This window comes from Sminthopsis crassicaudata, chromosome 2 (assembly GCF_048593235.1).
Source record: "Sminthopsis crassicaudata isolate SCR6 chromosome 2, ASM4859323v1, whole genome shotgun sequence".
In the NCBI taxonomy this organism is placed as follows: domain Eukaryota; kingdom Metazoa; phylum Chordata; class Mammalia; order Dasyuromorphia; family Dasyuridae; genus Sminthopsis; species Sminthopsis crassicaudata.
The window spans coordinates 137,888,953-137,913,828 of record NC_133618.1 but is presented as its reverse complement, the minus strand read 5'-3'; the positions used below and the strand labels follow the sequence as shown (position 1 = coordinate 137,913,828).

At 34.0% G+C, this 24,876-nt stretch overlaps 2 protein-coding genes across 3 annotated transcripts in view; one reads left to right on the top strand and one right to left on the bottom strand.

The window, feature by feature from the left end:
* Nucleotides 1–6,302, top strand: part of INTS10 (integrator complex subunit 10) — a 67,592-nt gene extending 61,290 nt beyond the window's left edge. The window contains exon 18 of the mRNA XM_074287420.1: nt 6,260–6,302. Within this exon, the coding sequence (XP_074143521.1) occupies nt 6,260–6,287 (28 nt within the window). The 3' untranslated portion in view covers nt 6,288–6,302. The remainder of the gene's footprint in view (nt 1–6,259) is intronic.
* Nucleotides 1–24,876, bottom strand: part of HGSNAT (heparan-alpha-glucosaminide N-acetyltransferase) — a 43,787-nt gene that overhangs the window by 4,411 nt on the left and 14,500 nt on the right. For both annotated transcript variants that reach the window (XM_074287422.1, XM_074287423.1), the window contains exons 3-14: nt 23,525–23,661; nt 23,194–23,315; nt 22,205–22,274; nt 19,126–19,195; nt 18,418–18,527; nt 17,100–17,176; nt 16,289–16,319; nt 14,816–14,976; nt 11,748–11,863; nt 6,440–6,537; nt 3,202–3,328; nt 1,277–1,363 (exon numbers count right to left, since the gene is read on the bottom strand). In XM_074287422.1, the coding sequence (XP_074143523.1) occupies nt 1,277–1,363; nt 3,202–3,328; nt 6,440–6,537; nt 11,748–11,863; nt 14,816–14,976; nt 16,289–16,319; nt 17,100–17,176; nt 18,418–18,527; nt 19,126–19,195; nt 22,205–22,274; nt 23,194–23,315; nt 23,525–23,661 (1,206 nt within the window). The remainder of the gene's footprint in view (nt 1–1,276; nt 1,364–3,201; nt 3,329–6,439; nt 6,538–11,747; nt 11,864–14,815; nt 14,977–16,288; nt 16,320–17,099; nt 17,177–18,417; nt 18,528–19,125; nt 19,196–22,204; nt 22,275–23,193; nt 23,316–23,524; nt 23,662–24,876) is intronic.

The window sequence follows — 24,876 nt, the reverse complement described above, 5'->3', positions numbered from 1 at the left end:
AGACAGCACTAGCACATACAGTTTTTCTTCCAGAACATGGGAATTAGGGTCATGACATCTCTGCCATCTGGAAAATCCACATAAATGTTTTTAACCCTCTCTTTGTACCAGAAAAGAAGTCTGAATTTTTTTTTCTTTTATGGGGTGAGATATTATAATGATACTCTATTTTATGCATATCAGAGTTTCTAAACGTTTTCTGTTTCTAAATGCCTTCACATCTCATCTGCAGCTTCTGCAAAATTCCCCAAAAGATTCCCATTTAATTTCTTATGCCAATCCACAATATATCAAAACTGCAACAGGGAAAATCGCAATATGGAAGGAATTTCCTGTGATTTCTTGTAGTGGAGTTTAGCAAAACAAATTCCCCTTTGGTCACGTCCCCCCAAAAAATCTCGATCTGCTCTAATGGTGTCAAGCTGCACCATTACCAATCTGTCAGAAGGTAAGCAGTATACACCAAATAATGGGGCCTAGCAGCCTGAGAATCCCTGTTCTATACTTGGGCTTATATGAGGATAAATTAAAGTTTGTAAAGTGCTTACAAATTAGATGCTATATAAATGCTAGCTGCAATGATATAAGGACTGGTTTAAGAGTCAAAACACCCAAGTTAAAGCCATACCTTGAACATCTACTATCTATGTGACCAAGGTTAAGTCAAAGATAGTTAAGTGATACAGCAGACAGAGAAGTGCACCTGAAGTCAGGAAGACCTGAAGTTAAATTCAGCTTCAGATACTTATTAGCTATGTGACCCTGAACAAGTCACTTAATTGTCTTTCTGCCTCAGTGTCTTGCTCTGTAAAACGGAAATAGTAATAACACCTACCTCCCAGGGATGTCCTAATGATAAAATAACATTTGGAAAACACTCTGCAAATAATAGGACATTTTCTAAATGCTATTATTATTATTATTCATTATTATTAAGTCACAAAATCTGGCTGACCTATATAATTCTCTAACTACAAATTATAGATAAAATACTAATCTCTACCAACAGAGGGAGTTTCCACCCTAGAAACTGCTTATACCGATAAAATCCTAAACCCATGATCCACCTCATCCATCTGCTCTGAAAAAGCAAGCAGTAAAATGGAACGTCATTTCAATGAACAAAATGAATATTAGACTTTTCAAAATATATAAGCAAAGCTTCTTAACTTGGAGTGGGTGGAAGGGAGAAGCTACTTGGAATTTGTTTTGTTGTTTTGGTTCACTCAAAGAGTATTATTTTTTTCAAGAAAAGAACATTCAAAAGAAAAACTACCTGCACTCCTAAAAATGCCATCACAATTGAGTTGATAGTTCCCAAGAGTCCTTCAGGATCATAAGCCACTTTGGTGTGGTAGAGCACCTGGACAAGAAAGACGAAGAAGGTTAGTGGTGAAGATGGACTTGGTAGGTCACAAGCATTTTTCCCAGCATCCTCATGAAGGGTTTCTATATACAGAAAATTATCATATAATACATCACAGCTGTGATGGACAGAGATTATCCATTAAAGAGATGAACAAATTGTTCTCAAAAGAAAAAATGTAAAGTGGTAATAAATAACTATATGAAATTTAAATCTAAATCATTAATAAGAGAAATGTAAATCTGAAAAATTATGAGAATTCAGCTCAAAAGTAGAAAATTGGTAAAGAACACAAAAGATTTTGGGGGGGGAGAATAAATGCTGGAAAGAAACAAAAAGATACATAGGCTAATAAAGTATTGGTGAAGCTATAGATTAGACCAACCACTCTGGAAGGCAATTTGCAATGACACTTAAAATCCAACTAGAACACCCCTACTCATAGATCCCACTACTAGGCACATACTCCACAGAGGTCAATGACAAAAAGAAAGTTCCCATTCGTGTGTGTGTGTGTGTGTGTGTGTGTGTGTGTGTGTGTGTGTGTGTATAAATCACAATATTTACAGAAGCATTTTGTGTAATGGTAAAGAACTGGACATAAAGTTTCACCCGTTAACTGTTGTTATTCAGTCATTTCAGTCATATCCAACTCTCCATGACCCCATTTGGGGTTTTCCAGGCAGAAATAAGGGAATGGTTTGCCATTTCCTTCTCCAACTCATTTTTCAGATGAGAAAACAAGTAGATTAGGTTGAGTAACTTGTCCAGAGTCACATAACTAGTAAGAACTTGAGGCTCAGATCTTCCTAACTCCAGACCTGGCACTCTATCCACTGACCTATCTAGCTGCTCCATCAATTGAAGAAGGGCTAAACAAAGAGTGGTATATGAATTGTAAGGAATGCTAGTGTGCTATAAGAAATAATGATAGGGCTAAATTTAGAAAAGCAAAGAAAGACAAATACTGATGCAAAGAGAATTAGCAAAGCCTAAAACATAAATGGAAAGAATGAAAAAAATTAAACACTTTAATGACCAAATGTGTCTTCCAAGAACAGATGCAAAGAATTCTTCCTTTTCTCTATGCAAAAATGAAGCTCTTATAGGTGTGAAACACAATATAACTGTCAAAATCATCTGATGGTTGGTTGGTTTTATTGGTCTGTTTTTCTTTTCCTTTATTCTTTTTTTTTTTCTTCTTAATTTCTGTCACAAGAGATGGTTCTTCTGGTAGAAGCTGGAGCAAGGATATATTTGGAAATTAAGATGATATTTTAAAAAATCAACAAAAATAAGGTTTTTTTTAAAAAAGGGTCTTTCCCTAAACATAGAGCTCCTAAACAAAGCTTCAATAGAAAAATTTCAGGAAGGACTCCAGTGATGAAATATCCTGTGGACCTAAGATAGCAGAGCATATACAGATCATATGTAAATGTTAACCTACTTTACTTTAACACAGAAACATAAGAAAATACTACCAATAAAATGATGGTGCCAAGTTTAGTTCACTTAATAAGCCCCTAAGGCTTATAAGCTTAGCTCTGCACAATCTTCATGACACTATGCTCACTCTCTCTCTCTCCTAATTTTTAACATTAGGATGAAACAATTAGAAAACATTTACCTGCAACATAACTTGCCATGCTCCATATCTGATCCACTTTTGTCTAATTTTGTAACCCAAAGATTTTTTAAAATTCACATAACAGAAACAACCAGAAGCAAAAAGTAGTCCACAATTAAAATGAGCCACAATTGAGTACAGGCTGTTTTCAATGAACTATCCTTTTATCTTCCTTTCACTTCTTCAAGGATGAATTAATTTTACTCACATTAGGAGAGGGATGCTGGTAAATGTGATCTTCTCCCAGAAACAAACGATCAATGTAGCCAGCAGCTCCTCCAGTACAATTTGGGTATTTTCCAAAGTCTCCAATACCACCAGGACCAAGATAACCGCTAGAGAGAATAAAAAGTAAATTCCTACTTTATGAAACCTCATAAAGAATAACAATAATAAATTTATGGATGAAATCACGAATATTAAATTTATAAAATACAGAATACATTAATAATAAATAACAAAAGTATTAAATACATAATTAGATGAACTATTTATAAATGCAAACCTTACAGAGCTTCAATTTCCCATTTGTAAAATGGGTTGGATTAGATGATTTCTATGGTTACTTCCACCTCTAAATCTTCAATTCCCTATGTAATGAAATGTTGATATCTTGTTGAGCCTTCTTACTATACTTGACACAACACTCCATCTTCCATTTCCATTCTTGGAATGCAACCCTCCTTACCTCTGCCTCTTGGAACACTTGATTTTCTTCAAAGAGTAAACTTAAATACTATTTTTTACACAAAAGCTTTTTGAGTCCCTTCATATCAAATTATCTTCTATCTCTTGTGAGTAAACATATAGACATGTATATTCATATACATGTACATATATTTATATCTAACTATAATGAAGTAGATAAAAACAAAAATGGAACTATTCCTGTCCTCAAGAAGCTTATATCCTATTAGAAAAGATGTATGTATATAGATACATATATGTATATATGTCTATGGGCATTTATGTACCTATACTTATAAATCTATGTACATTTATATATCCATACACACATGCATGCATACGTGTACATACACAGACAGAGATACACCTCCTCTAATAGAATGTAAGTTTCCTGAAAACTAAGTGGATGCCCATCAGCTGGGGAATGGCTACATAAGTTATAGTATATGAATGTTATGGGATATTATTGTTCTATAAGAAACAACTAGCAGGATGATTTCAGAGAGGCCTGGAGAGACTCACATTAATTGATGCTGAGTGAGCTGAGCAGAACCAGGAGATCATTGTACACAGCAATTATTATTTATATATATATATATATATAAATAATTATAATTATATTATATATAATGTATATGTATATATTATATATAAAGATTATATAATGACTAAGTCTGATAGACTTGGCTCTTTTCAACAATGAGATGATTCAGACAATCTCAAAAGATTGGTGAGAGAATAATCTGCATCCAGAGTCCTATGGGAACTAAATGTGGGTCACAACACAATATTTTCACCTTTTTGGTTGTTGCTTGCTTTTTTTTTTCCTTTTTGATATGATTTTTCTTGTGTAGCATGATAAATGTGGAAATATATGGATTACTTACTGTCTAGAGGAGGGAGTGGGGGAAGAGAAATTTTGAACACAAGGTTTTATAAGGGTAAATGTTAAAAACTATCTTTGAGTATATTTTGAAAAATAAAAAGTTATTATTAAAAAAAAAAAAAAAAAAAAAAAAAAAGAACACAAGCACTTTGAGGGCAGGAACTGCTCCATTTTTGTCTGTGTATTCCCAGCATCTTGCTGAAGTGCCTGGTACCTAGCAGGTACTTAATGAACCCTCATTAATTGATTGATTGAACTTTTTGCCCATCACAGAAGTGTAAGAATCATGTTTATAACTGGAACTCTACTGCAGGTGGAGCTGTGAAGTGTTTCTATTATGGAGAGCGATTTGAAATTAGGACCAAAGGGCAATCATACTATGCACACTGTTTGATCCAGCAATATCACTGTATGCCAGAGAGATCAAAAAAAGGGAAAGTATCTATTTGTAGAAAACTACTTGGAGCAGTTCTTTTTGTAGGGGCAAAGAATTGGAAACTGAAGGGATGCCGATCAATTAGAGAATGGTTGAACAAGTTGGAATATATGAATGTAATGGAATACTACTGTTATAAAAAATAAAGAGTAGGTTGTTTTCAGAAAAACTTGGAAAGATTTATATGAAGTGATACAAAGTGAAATATATAAAGACAAGAGAATGTGGTACATAGTAACTGATCAACTATCTGTGATTTAGCTCTTCTCAGCAACACAATGACAGTTATGTTAGGACTGTTACTAAACAATTATAAGGAAAAATGTTACATACATCCAGTTTGAATGCAGTTTGAATATAAACCAAAGTATAATATTTTCACTTTCTTTAGATGGGGTTTTTTCCTCTTGGTATATTTCTTTTTCCACAATGGACTAATTTTGGAATATCTTTTGCATTATTGCACATATAGAACCTATATTAAATTGCTTACCTTCTAAGGGAAGTTTGGAAAAGAGAGGAAAGGAGAAAATTTGAAACTTTTTAAAAAATATATGTTAAAATTTGTCTTTACATATAATTGGAAAAAAATAAAGTACTATTTACAAAATACTGTTGTGTTATAAAGAATTTTTTAAAAAATAAAGTTTACATTAATTTGATTCAACAATTCAAGGAGCATTTATTAAGCTCTTACTGGGTATCAGGCACTGGAGATCCAAAGTTAAAAAGAGAGAGAGAACCTGCCAAAGTTCAACATGGACAAATATAAATAAAGTCAAAATATTTTAAGAGGGCAGGAGATGGTGAGCATCAACAGCTGTAAGCATCAGGAGAGGCCTCTTTAGGGAGGCCTTTGCTATTAATTGTTATTAAATCTGACAATTCCCATTCCAAAAGATAATTAAAAAACTATATCAAAACATTTCTCAGGACAAACTGCAGATTTCTCTCTATAAGCTTTTTACATGGTAGAGAGTTGGCAGAGGAAAGATTTATTTGCCAAAAATAGCTCTGAAAAAGTAAAATTCATAATATGCAGGAGAAAAGTGCTATCATGACAGGAATAACAATAATTGGTATTTACAATGCCCTTTAAAAGATGGGAAGTACTTTCTTGGATGCTTTCTCATTTGAGCTGTCTAACTATCCTGAGCTTCACTATTACTCCTGCTGTTGCTGCTTTTTACTACTACTACTACCACCACTACTACTACTACTACAACTAATATTATTTTTATTCCCCTCATTTTACAGGTTAGAAAACTGGGGCTCAGAGAGGTAAGGGATTTGCTCAGAGTCACACAGTCAACAAGTATCAGATACAGCATAAAAACCTCAAGTGTTCCCATGAAAGGCCAAATCCAGGACTGTACCCACTCTGCACCCTGGCCTCTCCTTTTTAATATCTGCAAAAAGCAAAGAGAGTTTACTCACGTTGGGCAGCCAGGAACTGGTAACAAGAAGGTCACACACACCCAAACGGCTTCCAACATCAGAATGAAAATCCATTGTGGCCAGTAAGAGATGATATCCTGAAAAGAAGAACAGGACCTCTCCACTGTGAATGGCAGAAAGCGAAATAAGACTGACTACAAAAATGAGCTTTATGTAATATTCTACTATTCATTTTCCCCCCTGAGGCAACTGGAGTTAAGTGACTTTCCCAGGGTCACACAGCCAAGAAGCATAGTGTCTCTGGCCAAATTTGAACTCAGGTCCACCTGACTTCAGGGCTGGTGCTCTATCCACTGTACCACCTAGCTGCCCCTTGTGTAATATTCTAGACAAGTCACCTTCAACTCACGGACTCTATTTTTGAGATGATGAAAATGAGAGATGAATTTCCATGGGTTCTATGCTGCTTGTTCTATGAAGAATCACAATGAAAGCATTAAGAAAAATCAATTTTCAAAGACTCTATGACAGGCTTTATTTAACAGCCCTCAGTGATGTTTCATCTAGCTTCCAGCACACATACAGTTTAAAATTTCCTAAATGAAATCACACAAGTAAATAATACATTTAAGTCATGCTGTAAGTTGCAGAATATTTAGTCACACCAGGAAATTAAACAATTAAAACATTATGGTTAAATTCCTACAAAATATCCCTGGTGACAGGAAATGGTCAGGAAGAGGGTTGGAGGGGGCCAGTAGATACAGAATAAACTCATTACAGCTAATAAACCAGTCCTGGATTAGATCCATTTCCTACAGAAATGATGAGCTATCAGTCTCTAAGGCTGATGTTCAGACGTGTGATTTCATTAGTGAAAAGAATATTCAGTGCAGAAACTCCCTTCATTAAAGCAGGTCACATATGTCAAGAATTTAAAGATCCAACTGTCTGGGAGCATCGAGAGGGTTGAATGACTTATGGTTGAATCCTAAAGTCAGGCTTGTACCCTCAACTATGCACTGCCTCCCATGAACCATATGCAGAGGAATGTAATTTCAATGTAAACTGAGATACTTTCAGCTTTATTCCAAGTTACAGTGCCTACGTAAATGACATGATTATAATAATAATTAACATTTATATAATTTGCATAGCCCTTTACCAATATTATCTCAACTTATTCTCAAAACAACCCTGGAAAGGAAGTACTATTATTATCCTAATTTTACAGATAGGGAAACTGAGTTAAGGGCCCCGCCCCGAATGGGCAGGATGGATTTGGAGGTAGGAGCTAGGAGATCATGGAGTCAGGATGTATTTGAAGCTGGATCCGAACTTAGGTTTTCCTGACATTCAGAGCTGTATATCCAGCCACCAACTGTCTCAAAATTTTAAAATATCAGTCTGAAAGCATAAATTATGGCATAATAGGGAGAGCCTTGGACATGGTGCCACAGTTAAGACTCTATAATCTGTGTGGCCCTACACAAGTCACTTATACCTCAATTTCAGTTTTCCTCATCAACAAAATGGGTATAATAACAGAACCTAACGGAACATATCAAATGACATGTCTAAATACAAACTTTAAAATGCTATGTAAATGCCGTTTATTATTACTGTGAATGTTAAAAGATCATTATAGGAAAAACCAGGAAAATTCAAGATACAATGTTAAATCTGCTAATAAAAATCTACCTATACTAAGGGGCAGAAAAAATTAAAGAAAGATCCTTTAAATACCTCATATGGCAAATTCCTAATAAATGTCTGTGATTGATTGACTCTAAATGAATGATTAAGGCCATCAAAAGAGAACAAATAAATATTTCCAGCAGAACTGATACTGCAATAGTTTTTTCAAGGGAGATGGTTTATCCAAGTAGTGTAAATGCAATTTAAACTATTCTGACTATTCAGGAAAGGAACCATGAAGATATGGGATATCATTCTGCTCCTTTCTCTGTCTGTATTCATCTTTGGGCTGTAGTCAATGAGCAAAAAACAGAAAGGCTGATTTGGTTTGGAGGATTCTGATGTACTCTTCACAGAATTTCTCCACTTTTTCATCTTTTTTAGTGGATATCGCTGTACGAGCTGCAATTATCCTTAGGGTGGCCTTTTTGCTTATGCTCATCATGAGCATTGAAAGGGAAGATGACCAAGCATCTTATGAAATGATACTTCCTGCTGCATTGGGGCACATGATGAAAGCAACTCTGCCCTTTTATTTTTAAGCCTCTCTAAAGAAAAAAAAAAAAACAAAAAAAAAAAAACCCTTGAGTCATTTTTCGGTTTAACAGCTACTTCCTTATATCTTCTGGTTTCGCTTAAAGCAAAAATATAAGAATAATTATCATAATTATAATAATAATGGTGATGATATAAAAACATTTACACAGCTTTCTAATGTTTACAAAATACTTAATAATTTTCTTATTTGATCACCAAAACAATCCTGTGACTCCTGTATATGTTATCATTGTCTCCATTTTACAAATGAGGAAACTGAGACTGAGAGAAAGGTTAAGTGATATGTCCATAGTCATACTCTCATATCTCTGACTGCTAGCTGAAATGATTCAAATCCTCTAGAAGTATATCAACTTGTTGGTTATTTGGAGAGAGATATCATATACAGAAGACCAATAGAAAATTTGTGTTTACCTGAAAAACTATGCAATTCTTAGCAACCTCTCTCCCCTTTTCCATCACCCAGCCATTGTTCTTACAGAAGCAGAGCTACATAGAACTGAGGAGGTCACTTTGGATTTTCCTTTTTTCCCCCTCAGGGGTTGCTTTGGTCAAAGACTACCTGTTACCTAACCTGCTGGTGATGGGCTAATCTCTGCATATAGTTCACCTCCTACAGAAGACACAGAAAACCACTCAGATCAAATATTTGCAAAAAGGGAAGTAGAAAACACACAGGAAGTACATTAATGACTATGCTTTAAAAGTAGCAGCTTGGGGCAGCTAGGTGTCGCAATGGATAGAGCACCAGCCCTGAATTCAGGAGGACCTGAGTTCAAATCTGGTCTCAGACACTTAACACTTCCTAGCTGTGTGACCCTGGGCAAGTCACTTAACCCCAGCCTCAGGGGGAAAAAAAATAATAATAAAATAAATTTAAAAAATAAAAATAAAAGTAGCAGCTCAATCTCTGAGCAAGACTTGAACCAGTTTTATATTATCAATGAAATGTTACAGACACAAGTCCTCTGTACCAATAATGAAGACTACAAGGAGAAACAAGTCTCTGCGCCTAGAGATTAAATTATCCTGTTAGTTTGGTAGTGATGAAGTGAGATTATTTAATTCTTTTGCATCTGAGTTATGAAACATGAGAAAACACTGTCCCTTTATTTGGTTCCTTTGAAGGAGTCCATGGGATGTGGGACATTACACATACTGTCAGATTTTTTTCCATACGTTATTTAACTGAATTTTTTTTTCTTCTTCTAAAAAAATATTTTAAATAAGAGATGTCTGCCTGGGAAGGGAAAAAAGAAAGGAATACAAAGAGAAGTGTAGGTAATATAAAAACAAAATATGCCAACAAAATCTTTTTTAAAAATAGCTTCCCTGAGTAAGAAATTGACATATGATAAGGACAGATAATACTGAAATGGTACATTATCACAGGGCTGGGAACTATATTGTAAATGCCCTTGAAAACACCAGGCTGCTATTTGACTACAAACACAAAATACTCTTTCTAGAAATAGAGACCTGGATAGCTGAAGAGATATTATCTATTCTTAAGTGGGATGAGCCATTATCATAAAAATAACAATAACAGCTGAGCTAATGAATCTATGTAGTGCCAAACCAGTTACTATCATAGGGTTACCTTATGGGGATGTAACATAACAAATTTCAGCTAGAGGGACCAAAAAGAAAAAAAAAAAAAAAAAAAAAGTGAACAGGGGCCCAGCAGTGCAAGCAGTAATTATCAGAACTCTTAGATACTGGTTTTAAAAAATTAGAAAAATCAATCAATTGAGCAGATTAGGAAAATTCCAAGGCTTCCAGCTTCTAGGAAAAAAGACTACTGTACACAAAAATGTTGGGAAATATAGAAAGCAGTTCGGCAGAAATTAAGTTTAAAGTAGACCAACATTTCCTATCATATTAACAAGGACAGTTCCAAATAAATCTATGACCTAGATATAAAAAGCCATACCATAAGCAAATTAAAAGGTCAATGGAATAAAATGCCTACAGCAAATATGTATAGGAGAAGAGTTCATGATCAAATATAGAACAGAAAGGAAAAAAGCAGATAACATGAACAATTTTTATGACAAAAAAGGGGAAATGTTGGAGGGCTGTGGGAAACTAGGCACATTAAAAACACTATTGGTGCTATAAATTGATCTAGAAGTCTGGAAAGCAATTTGTAACTAAATCCAAAAAGTCACACACCCTTTAACCCAGTGATAACCACTAGTAGGCTAATAAGCCAAAGAGATCCAAGAATGAGAAAAGGGATAATATATAAAAATTTAACATATATCACAGCTCCTTTTTGTAGGAATAAAGAACTAGATATTAAGGGGAAAAGATGGAAGCCCCATCAAATGGAGAATGGCAGAACAAATTTTGGTATATATGTAAAATGCAGTATTATTTCACTTTAAGAAATGAAAAAAAACAGGGCAGCTAGGTGGTGAAGTGAACAGAGTACCAGTCCTGAAATCAGGAGGACCTCAGACACTTAACACTTCCTGGCTGTGTGGCCCTGGGAAAATCACTTAACCCCAATTGCCTCAGCAAAAAACAAAACAAAACAACAATAAGAAATGAAAAAAATGACAATTTCACATAAATCTTGAAAGACATTTGTGAAATTATGCAGAGAAAAGTAAATAGAGAGAAAAATTTATACAATAATATAATAAAGGCAAACAATCTTGAAAAACTTAACTTTGATCAACAAAATGACAAACTGTGAATCCAAAAGACCAATAGTGAAACATGGTGCACAACTCCTAACAGTTGCATAGTTGACACACACAAGTTTTGGATATGTTCAATATAGGGTTTGTTCTGCTTGACTATTCATTTCTGATCCATAGTTGTTTTTCTTTCAATTTGATCAGAGGGGATTTGGGAGAACTGAATTTAATATTTACTTAAATTGTTCATTGAATTTAATATTCACTTAAAAGGAAAAGCAAGTTGTACTTTTGAAGATATGTATGTTCATGTCCAGTCCTGTTCTACTTTGTATCTGGACATGATCATTTCATTTGGCAGTAGTAAAGTTCAGAATTTGGGAAGAAAAAAATAATCATCACTGAATCGCAGAATATTCTTTATACAAAGTAGAGTGTCTCACCATAGCACTGTTTTCGGGTACGGCTTTGGCAAAGAGAAGCTCTAGAACTGCAACCACAAGGTAGGTCAATCCTAGGCGCTGAAGCACACCAGGGATGCGCAGCTTATCCCAGGACACTGGAGAAAATGCATATTAGATTGTTAGCCAGCATATCTTATTTCATAGAAGAACCATAATTATTTTTGTCTGCAAGAAATTCTAACTATTGTTGTATGCTTGCTTTTTCTCATTTTCTTATTTTTTCCCTTTTTTTGATCTGAATTTCCTTGTGCAGAATGATAAATGTGGAAATATGTTTAAAAGAATTGCACATGTTTAACCTATATTGGATCACTTGTTTTTTAGGGGAGGGAAAAAATTGAAACACAAGATTTTGCAGGGATGAATGTTGAAAACTATCTTTGCATGTATTTTAAAAATAAAAAGCTATTATAAAAAAAGAATTTAAAAAAAAAGAAAGAAAGCTTAACTATGCTATGCCTAAATAGATCTTTAGAAGCATTTGGAGATGAATACACAACTTACACCTGAGTCTTCTGGACTCTAGTCACTAAAGAATCTGAAGTTAGACCAGGGATATATCAAGGAAAAGTCTCTCTAGTGTTGTAAATCATTTCAGTAATATCCAACTCTCCATGTCCCCATTTGGGGTTTTCTTGGCAAAGACAATGGAGTGATTTGCAATTTCCTTCTCCAGCTCATTTTACACATGAGCAAACTGTGGCAAACAGGATTAAATGACTTGATCAGGGTCACACAGTTAATAAGAATCTGAATCCAGATTTGAACTCAGGTCTTCCTGACTCTGGGCCAGATGCTCTATCTACTGCACTATCTACCTGTCCCTTGATCTCCCCTTCCCTAAAACAACCACCCCCTGCAGCATCTAGCTGTCCCAGTCATGAAGTACTTACACACTGCCTTATAAATGTGACTCATGTGAGTGTCTCATTTCCCCAATTAGATTTTAAGCTCTGCAGGGTAACAATGGCATAAAATACTTATTTTTGCCTTCTACAACTCTTAGCAGCATTGTCTTATATATTAAGCAAATCATCATAAACACTTGCTGAATTAGGTGCATAGATTTAGAGCTAGAAAGAAACTTCCAGGTCATTTCATCCAAGTCCATCATTTTAAATACAAGACAAAAGCCCAAGGAATTAAAATGACTTTCCAGACATCACACAAGTTATAAGTAGCAAAATTTGGATTTGAACCTGGGTCCTTGAACTCCAAATTTACACTCTTTTCAATGCAACATGCTACCTCTATTAGATGAAATTTAAAATGTAGAAAAACAAACTCAAAAACCAGTGCTGAACCAGCACCCCACCAAAACAAAAAACAAACAAGCAAAAAATCTCAACATCTCATTTTTCCTCCTTACTTTCTGATTTCTGTTCATGTGCCACCATCTCTTAGTCACCAAAGCTGGAATCTTCAATTATCATTGACACCTGCCTCCCTCTCATAACTGCTACACACATTCAATCTAATCACCAAGTTTTATTTATTATTCTTTCACCAAGTCCCTCAAATCAGTCCTCTTTATTTTCATATCCATGTTGCCTACTCCTAATTAAAACCTTTAACTTGTAGGATTCTGTGTCTCCAGTCCCAACACCAAGCCATCTATCCATCACTGCCAGATGAATCCCATTAAAACACCTCTTCACTTATGCACTTTTCTGCTTGAGATCTGTAAAGGTGCTTTCTTGTCTAAGGAAAGGAAATCAATGCCTTAGCCTAACTCCAAATCTTTGCCCCATGTGGTTCCACCTTATCTCCGATTATTCTTCTACAAGAACCTCTCTGCAAAAGCCATACTAGCCCATTTGCTGATCCCAGAACTTCATGGTCTCTTTGTTCATAGCATTTGCCCTACTCAAAACACTCTCCCCCATCTGTACCAAGTATCTTATCTCCATAGATAAGATTGTGTAATGAATCTTACACTTCTTTGTACCCCCTTCAGTAATAAACACAATGCCCTTTTGTTGAGATTGAGAGATTATGTCGTGTGCCTCAAATCCTTCCTTCAGGCTCCATGCCCCAGTGATAAATAAGAGCATTAAATTGGATCAAGAGGCATGATTCCTTAAAGGCATCTCAACCACCATGCAAGAAATGAAGATGGATTGTTTAATCACATCTAATTCCTCTCGGCAAAGATACTAGAATGGGTTTCTCGTTTTCTTCTCCAGCTCATTTTACAAATGAAGAAACTAAAGTAAACAGGGTGAAATGACATGTCCAAGTCACACAGCTAATACATATGTGAAGCTGGATTTGAAATAGGTCTTCCTAACTCCAGACCCAGTGTTCTAGCCATAAGAACCACCTAGCTGAATTTGTGGGTCAGCAACAAAAAACCCTCATTATGAAAATTACTGAAACTATGGTAACTATGGGGTATGACAGAAAAAATGCTAAAGTGTTAAAATACTTGGGTTCTAGTACCCACTTCTAAAAGATTACCCATTACTTACTTTTATGTATAGTATCTTACAAGATACATGCAAGATATACCTATATATGCCCCTGTTGTCTCTTCCATTAGAACATAAACTCCTTCAGAGCAGACTGTTTCATTGATGTCTTTCTATCTTAAGCACTTAGCAACTCACTCTCTTTGTTTCTGTATTTTATTCATGTGTGTGTTTTGTATGTGCATGTTTGTACACATGCATGTGTGTTTATATTTATGTATAGAGCTTTGTGTATATATACATACACATATATGCACACATATGTGTGTAGAAACACTGATACTGTCATTGTCTAGATATGAAACCTCACAGTCCCCTAATCTCTCAATATCTCAGTTGTAAAATGAAGAGTTTTTGATGCCCCCATTTCCATCTCTCTGATATTCCATGACTATCCAAAAAAGCTCCTTTTCCTAAACTAAAAAGTGTAATGGGAAGTAAATGTATTCATATTAATTCACTCTTTATGCTGATAAGCATTTGAAATTAAACATCTTCCCTTTACATCATACTATTTAATTTTCACCTTCCAACTTGTGTATTCGCTTTTTTAACAGAAGTAAAACAATTACTCACAGGGGCCAAGACAATAATTAGGATTCACAATGAAGATTCCAATCACACAGAGCAGAAGACTCCTCCACAGGATTTTTCCCAGCAGCTTCCATTTGGAACATCCCCGTCGCAGCATGGTGCTCAGGGAGATGGCAATGGAAGAACCCATAATAAACACAAACCTTAAACAAAAGAAGAAGAATTGGTTAACAATAGGTGACACAGAGAAGGAACACTGGGAAAGGAGTGTAAAATGTCTGCACTATTGTCTTTTTACCCAGGTTACTTATAACTTTGGAATCTAATTCTTACCGAGCAATAAGAAATTTGGTTTTACACACATATATTGTATCTAGGATATGCTGTAACACATTTAATATATATGGGATTGCCTGTCATCTAGGGGAGGGAGGGGAAAATATGGAAAAGTGAATACAAGGGATAATGTTGTAAAAAAAAATTACCCATTCATATGTACTGTCAAAAAAAATTATAATCATAAAATTAATAAATTATTTAAAAAAAAAAAAAGCAATAGGTGACAAAGAAGGTGCCCATTATTGGGGCTTTTTTAATTCCTGGAGAGGGTGTCTTCAAATTCTGCGTCAAAAGTACATCTGTGAACACTACCAGAAATTCCCAATGACTGACTATTCGAGCACTTTGGAAACAGAAAATAAAATTATAGGAATCTAAATAATTTGCCCTTAAAATTCTCTGAAGGAGAAACAGAAAACTTGTATTCTCACCTTTCCTAAATCCATCCCTGGCTCCTGAACCAGAAAAAAAGGGGAGATAACTTTCTTTCAAACTACAAGCCAAAGCAGCTACCTGAAATCTGGATCAATGCAATGACTATTCATGGCTCCAAAAGACTAACAAGGAAACCACAACCCATTCCTCAATAGAAAAGTTATGACTGAAGATGCAGAATGAAACATATATATTTTGGAGACAGCCAATGGAGGGGATTTGTTTTGCTTGATTATGGATATTTGTTATAAGGATTTAATTTTTTTTTCCTTTTTCCAAAGGAAAGAACAGACAAATGCTTGCTAAATGTTTTTTAAAATGATCTTAGAAAACCTATTGAACCACATCTTTTTATTCTCTAAATAAACTTCCTTGATACTTAAAACAAATAGAACACAGAAAACTAACTGAACTTCTTAGAGAAATTTTATGTTATATAATATTATTTATAATATTGTTAATAATTATATTATATATTTTGACTAAGACATTACTTTTCTTGGCTTCCTTTGGCTTCTTTCCTGAAGCAACAATGTCCTGAACAACAAATAGTTAAATGATCCCTAAAAACAAGGATTGTTTATAGTTTACATGGAATTTAATGTCACACAAAGTCTAGAAGCAAAAAACTCATGCTATAAACCTCAAGAATGGCCTCAGAATAAAGCTCTGATATAATCTGGATAGAAATGCTCTTGGATATTAGAGTAGATGGGGAAGGAAAAGGCACTGCCAACTTACCATGGAAACACCAGGTCTGCAAGAGTCAAACCTGAAAAACAATACAACAATAGTAAGGAAAATGGGCTCTGACATGAGCATCCTTTCTAATTATGAAAGTGGATGTAGAATCTTCTGACTATCTGGACTTTAAAGAAAAGGTGTCAGAACAACTAGCTCCTTCCCTACTCTGGATCTATGACCCTTTGACCCACAGAGTACTATGCAAATGAACAAACCTTCCACATATAAAAGAAATGTGGAAATCTCATTCCACATTTTTTTGAAGAAAACTCTACTGAAAAAATATCCTTTGTTATGTCTATGAGTCAAAAGCATTTATTGTGAGCAACTACTGTAAGAAAGCAATGATCCAGAAACAAGGAATTAGAGCACTGAAAGGGAAGAATATCATTTTAAAGCAGAGTCCTAAGGGCTAATAGTAATCACTTAACTACTAAATTAGGTTTTACAAGAATTATTCAGGGTAACACAGAAGGTTCCTAGCACCTTAATAAAGGTGACAATTTGGAAGTTAAGATGTTAAAATACAATACTGAAGAGTACAAGGATTTGTAATGAAAGCAGACATCGAATATGGCAAAAACAATAAAAGGCCAAATTATTGTTATCTCCCTACAGTCTCAGAAGCCATTTTATCAAGAAACACCTATAAACACTATTAGTTCTTATTGTTGGACCTTTTTTATGGGTCCACGGTCTGCAAAGAGATATAAAATCTCACAAAATAACTGACTTTAGTGGACTAACCATCTTGAAGATAAACAACATAAAGGAGGAAGGTCATGAAACTGACTAACAAATACTTTACCATTCCAGCTCTCATGTTTGAAGAACCAGTATTTTCCTCCGCCATAATTCACAAAAACCATGATGATGAGAGCAATCCTAAAAGAAGCAAGAAAATACAAAGAATGCAGAGTCCACATACCAAGATAGTGTGGAAGACTAAACACATAAACATTTTATACCCACAAAGAGAAGTCTTATTTTAACAGCTTCTCAGCATCCCAGCATCAGTGGTGTCTGGCATAGAACAGGGTCTTGTTGGCTGACTGACTGACTTGTACAAATGGGGTTTATGAGTAAGAAGTTAGATTGCCTGATAATTTTTACCTATTAGAATAGATCACTTGAAAGTATTCTTTTACCCATATTATTTAGGAGCTGTGATAGATCAGAGGGAATTTGAGGTGGTGCTAATATATCACTGGAAAAAGAAGATGGTACCTCTAAGGATAAAAGCTTGTTAATTATACTTTGGTGTGTTCTGAAGCCATTCTTCAGAACTCTTAGCATATAACTTACTTTTACCACAAAGTTCTATGTTCCCCTGTGCAAGTGTCTTTTCTTGAAAGATGATGGAACAGAAAGGGAAAAGGAAATGGATATAATAAAAGGCAATGAAGGAAGCATCTGGGTTGTTTTGAAAGATGTCAAGTTTTCATTTAAAAACAACAATGTTGTATTAGTATCTATAATATGCAAATTTTGTTGTTATCGTTCAATTGTTTCAGTCATGTCCTACTCTTCATGACCCCATTTGGGGTTTTCTTGACAAAGATACTGGAATAGTTTGTCATTTTCTTCTCCATCTTATTTTACAGATGAAGAAGCTGAGATAAACAGAGTTAAATGACTTGGTCAGGATCACACTGTTTGTTAATAAGTGTCCAAGGCTATTTAGTTAGAACTCAAGAAAATGAATCTTCCTGACTCTAGGCCTGGCCATTACATCCTCTGCACTACCTAATAGACCTAACTAGAATCTTAGTGGAAGTAGGGATAGAACAAGAACACAAAAAACTGTAATACTGATTGGATTATGGCAAATATGAAAGAGGGAAACTAAGTATTATAAAATGTTTAAGGAAGGAGAAGATGAGAGGAATCAGGAAACATTTCACAGAAGAGATGGCATCAGAGCTGAATCTTCAAGGATGGGTAAGATTTAACAGGCTGAAATGACAAAGAGTACATGTCAGGTATGGGGGATACCAGGATCCAAACAATGTGATCAATCTCATCATACCTAAATACCTTCTATCACATCCAAGAGTTTCTAAAGGGCACAAGATTCTGTTTATAAGACAAATAAGAAACAAAATTCTGAGGGAATTTCTACTTACCCTCTAAATGTATCTAGAGAGCGAAGGCGATACACTGGAGGGGTCAGTCTCCATGCTTCAACTTGCAGGTCACTACTATAAGATTCTGCTCTGGTTGGAGATCCCAGCTCCTTTGGCAAGAAAAGAAAACAAAAAAAATGTGTTCATTATTAGATCTTAGGGTTCAGATTTTAACCTCACTTGATTTTTTGCCGTTTTTCCTAAGCTTGTCCATGGGACACAGAGAACAGGTCTGAAATAAATTCAGTCAGAACGTTGCAAAGGGAGCTAGAAAGAACACTATGTCAGTACAACAAGTGAGACAGACATTTAGTTATCCTTCAAAAACCTGTTATCTAATGGATATTAACTACCCTTCCATAACCTCTCATCACCTTCAAGTTGCTACAGCAAAAAAAAAAAGTTTCTGAGTATATTAGTCTGGTTCTCAGCTAACAAATACATTGTCTCTCTCTCTCACAGATCCTAGACTTAAAAACTGTCCCCATTTGGTGGGTTCTGATTACACAGCCTTTGAGAACACAGGCTCATTTCCACTCAATGAGGAAACATGGTGGAGAGGAAACATGATGGAGTTAGGCAACTATGTGACAAATATGGATAAGAACTATTAAACTAAAAGCAACAATTATTATATTTGGGAGAAAAAAATTCCAAATTTTGTAGAAGATAGAGAAGACCCTAAATTGGTGCATTCCAATTACTCACAGAATTAATGAGACGATCAGTTTCTCTGGGATTCATTTTTTTATACAGCCAGTTCCGAACAGGATCAAGTCTAAAAATAAATATTCTCTGTTAGCATTCTCCATTTTCCTTAAAATGATATCCCTTGCTAAATTAATTCATAATAAGACAGTATGAAATTACTAATAATTCTGCTTTAAAATGAAGAAATATTTCACAAAAGTACATGAATTTATCTTGTAAAAAAAAAATGAAACTCATGCTTCCTATAAGCATTATGTTCTATACAAATTTTGCTGAAATCTTTGTTTAATCAATATAAGGTTTTCAAATGTATTTTCTTTCACAAATCATCTCTCTACTTCTACTTAACATCATTTTATGGAAAAGAGTTAAATAGATCTTAATGAATAATTAAAAGAAGTTATTAAAATGACTGAGGTTCCATTTTACAAGAACCTTCAGATGGACAAAGATAAACAAAAAATAAAAATGGTAACTGCTGAAGGTCTATGGGAAGAAAGGCAAAATAATGTACTGTTAGTGGAGCTGTATGTGAATTGGTTCAACCACACTGGAAAGAAATTTGGAATTACATTCTCCCCACCAAAGTTACTAAAATATACATGCCCCTTTATTTACATATCCCCAGAGAGGTCAAATTCAAAAGAATGACTCACATATATAATATATTAATAGTAGTCACAAAACTAGAAACTAAGTGGATTTCCAATACTTGAAGAATGTCTGAGAAAATTATGGTAGATGAGTGTAATGAAATATAATGTAAGAATTTATATAAAAATGACAGATTTGGAGAAACCTGAGATTTATATAAAGAGATAGACTAAAGATGCAGAAGGAAATATAGTCAATGTGTTGATTTGTTTTGATTGACCATATTAATTACAAAGGAAGGCTTTTATTTGAGGATCGAGGAATTAAAAGGTGGAAAGAGGGAATCTTGGTAGTTTGTGATAGTAAAAAAAAAAAAAAAGGAACAGAAATAAAAGTCAATAAAACATTCAAAAATCACAAAAGGGAACAGAATGAAGTTCAGAAAAATACACAGAAAAGCAGGACATCTTTGTTATTCTCATTAAATTTAATATACTCTTTGTTCAGTGAGAAATGATGAGCAGGATGCTCTCAGAAAACCTAGAAAGTCCTCCATGAACTCAAGCAAAGTGAAATGTACAGTGTACAAAGTAATAGGAATATTGTAAGATGATCAGCTATGATTGACTTTGCTATTCTTAGTAATACAATGATCCACAATTACTCAGAAGGACTTCCCACAAGGGGGTGAGGTCACAGGGCCACAGGTACCTTTAAGGTCACCTAGTCCAAACCTCTCATTTACACATGAAGAAAATGAAGTCCAGGAATGTTAACTGATCTGCCACAAGTCATTCAGCTATTAGGTGACTGACAACTTAAAAATCTGAACTAAGCCTATTGGACCTGAACTCTAATACCCCAACACAACATTGCCTATTCTTGAAGTGACCTTCTTGTAGTCACCTGTCTCTTTAAAAAGCATAATTCACCCTAAAGGTTCTAATGAGTAAGAGAGCTAATCTTCTTTGATGTATATTCATTTAAAGGCATATTGGAAAGACAAATTTTATATTGAAAGGAAGAATATAATGCTAAAATGCTAGGGTTTTTATTATAATTTTTTCTGGATATATTCTTTGACTCTTTTGCATGCTATCTTGGTTCACACCAAAGGTACTATGAAAATAAAATGAACTTAGTAATAATATTTTATTATATTTTATTATTATGATTATTATTATGTTATCATATTACATATAATATAGTAATAACATTATTATATTATATTGTTATGGTATAAATTATTATTATAGTAATAATATTATATTATACTGTATTTATTATATTATACTATATATATACTATAATATATACAATATTATACTATAATTATACTATATATAACACTAACTTATGATCACAAAGCAATTTACATACATCAAAACAAGAAATATATATTAGGATATGATTTTTACATTACAAAAACACCTATGACTTTTTAAACAATAACAAATCCTAAGTGTGTTTTATATGTAAGAATGTAATTTACCATAAATTTTCCATAAGTTATAACTACTTATTGCATTTCTATATTTTTTTGGTTATTTCCTTTTCACCTTTTCCCATGTTCTCCTATTCCTTCACGAAATCATATAAAGTGTTATTCTTCTACATTATCATAAAACAAAAATTATAATTTGCTCTTCTTTGAGACATTCCTAGGCTATCTGACATTTTTATGGATTTAAAGACTTCAGTGTACCTGAGAATTACTAGATTTCTGTTATACTAAATCTGGTCTCCTGTTCTGACCAAAAAAAAAAAAAAAAAAAAAAAAAAAAAAAAAAGGTTAATACTGACCTTGTGAGACAAAAATTCTATTTGGAATTTAGGCAAAATAAGCTTCTTTTCAACTTGGAAGAAATAGTACTTATGAAAAATCCAAGCAAAATCATTCAAGTTGTGATTACCCTGCTTCTCTTTTTCCCTTTTCTTCTCTTCTCATTTTTTTCTCAAGACCATTCCTTCTATTCTTATCCCTTCTCAAGATATTTTCTGATCCCTGCTAGAAGTCTAACCCATCCTAACACAAAATCAAAATAAATAGGAAAGAGCCAAAAGTAAAATACTGTGAAATGGAAGGTCCAGTCTTTTCCCATTCTAACTAGCAATGAAATGGTGATAGTAGAGAAAAGGTGGTGGGGAAGCTTCACACCATACAAGAATGGTATTTTAAATATTTAGGTTTTCTTGTTTGGTTGGTTTTTTCCCAAGCCTGAGAATCACCTCCTAAAATTCCCAGAGATTACCACAGCTCTGTAAAAAGTATAATGACTTCTGTTAGGAACTAACTCTGACCGAGGAGTGTCAGGGTTTTTGTTGTTGGAGGGTTTTTCTCCACACTTTGAAGGAAAGATGTCATGATAAAAGAGAAGGATTACAAAGGAGTGAAAACAAGCTTCTATAAATACACAAAATATTCCAAGACCCATTTTTTCCAAATCTCTACTTTATCCCACCCCCACCAATTTCTACTTACTTCACAAAGAAATTTCCCAGGGATGAGGAAATGATGATTGCTATGTAAATAAGAAATGCAATGTAGATAGCTATATGAAGAAAAAGAAGAATATCATCACAAATAATGTCAACATTATAAATAGTCACATCATTGTAATCCATAAAATTATTTTTAATTTATGAGACATAAATCATTGTTGAAAAAATTACAAGATAAAATATTACTGGAGGGGAACCCCATGTTTCTCTGCTAACTTTCCTATATGCAATGGAAAAAAACAAAAGGCATTGAAAGGAAGAAATCTACTTATTAATAATGCTTCCTAACGCCACAGTTTACTTACTTGAAATGCAACTCAACCAAGAAATGTGTTTGGATGACAAATTCTACATCCAAAATTGTCAGAGAATGAAAGATTCTGGATGGTCTCACATGAAATGGACTCTTTAACCTAATCCTAAAGTAACATAAAGTTTTTCTTTCATTTAATGCTCCTATTTCTAAATTTTTATCCTTAACCTTTCTGTTCTATTTATGTCTACTTTGGTAACTAATATTATTCCACTCATTTTACACTAAAAATCTGATATAACAACAACAATAAATAAAAAAATCTTGATAACAATAGCTGACATTGATGGAACATTTTAAGATTTTAAAATACTTTACCTATAGTATGTCTTTTGATATTCACAACAATCCTGGGATAAGTGGTATTATCACCCCTAAATTACAAATTAGGAAAATGAAGCTCAGAGGTATTAAGACATTTGCCCAGAGTAAAAGAGCTAGTAAATATTCAAGGGAAAAGTCGATCCCAAGTCTTCCTCATCCAAATACAATATTCTACCTACATGTTATGTTGGTTCAAATGCTCTGAGAGGAGCTTTATAATTTGAGTTTTAAATTATCCAAAACGTATTGTGTTCTACAACTCTTTCCAAGCAGAATCCCAAAACTGAAGACATTTTCAGGCTAAGTTAAATAATCAACAAATGGGTACATACGTAAGTTGCTGTTGACTGGATTTTCGTTGACGACCATGTCACAGGACATCTGGTTGATACCACCATTGTGAGGTTTTACCCAGAGAGAATAGTTTCCAAATTCTCCAAAAATATAATGTATCCTGCAAAGAATTGGGAAAAATAACAATTTTTTTTTAAATTTCAGAAACAGTTGGAATTTGACAGATATGTTCATTGCTGAGGAGTATGACTGCTGGAGACCAAGAACAATATGGAGATGCGTTTTGAAAGGGAAGGAAAAAGGTATGAGGAGGGTGGAGAGAAAATGTAGATTTTATTTAGATAGGTCAACATCAAAGAAGGTACAGACCGGCAAATCTCTTTCTTTTTCAAGGTATCATTTAGAAGCAGGGTGACAGGGTGCTGAGTGCTCACTGCTACTGCTGCAATGCTAGGGTGTTCAGGTTTTGGACTCACTGGAACGGACACCAGAAACTGATACAAGCACTACAAAAATAGAAGCACAAGAAGGAAGGGGATTGGGGATTTTTAAAGTCTGCTGGTTTTTTAAAAAATAAATTTTTAGTGATGTCTTCTTTCACCAAAGTTATCTCACGTATCCCTCCTTCTCCCCTTCCCAGAGAATCATCCCATGGACAAACAGTATTTTTTAGAGCTCACCTGATCAATACATTGAAAACAATCTGACAACATGTGCAAAATGTTTAACACCTGCAGAGATCCCATCTCCACAAAAGGGTGGGTTAGTGTCATCTTCTATCTCTTCATTCAAATCTGATTGGATATTTAAAATGTTGCTGCATTCACTTTTAAATTTTTGGCATGTTGTTCTTTCAATGATATTGTTGTGATTATTGTGCATTTTCTTGCCTCTGCTTACTCTGTATCATCAGTTCATAGAGACTTGCCAATGCTTCTCTGTGTGTATCACACATCTTTCTTACAGCACAGAAATATTCTATTACATTTATCTACCGCAATTTGTTTAGTCATTCCCCAATTGATGGACATCTACTTTGCTAAAAATTATACTTAAAAACATTTGGAAAAATAAAATACTACTGAAAAAATTCTTTAATGATCACAAAAGGGGTTACTATGAATATTTTGGAATGTATGGAGAATTTCATCTTATTGATGGTTTCTCTCAGAATAAATCTAATTATAGATTCTGATTCAAAGGATATGGACATTTTATTTACTTTATTTGCATAATGACAAACTGCTTTTCAAAATTTTATCAGTTTATTTATCACTGTTCCTCTGACACTCCCTACTTCCAATTTCTGCCAATTTGCAGAGTGTAAAATGATTTGTATTTTTCTTGTTATTATTGATTTGGAACTTTCATTCACATGACTTAAAATACTTGACAATTCTTCTTCTGGAAAATATTTCTTCATACTTTTGATTACATATATGTGTGTATATGTGTGTGTGACTAATCCTTTGTGTATATATATATATATATATATATATATATATATATATATATATATATATATATATATATATACACACAAAGGATTAGTCACATGCACATACACTTAAAGGACTTCAACATCAAACTAAAAAGGATTCTGATATGAATTTCATCCACCAAGTCTTGTTTTCATTTAAGTGTTTACAATGAACAGATACAATACTATTTATTGAATTCTCTTCCACTATCCCCAGCCATACATAGTTACCTACACATTT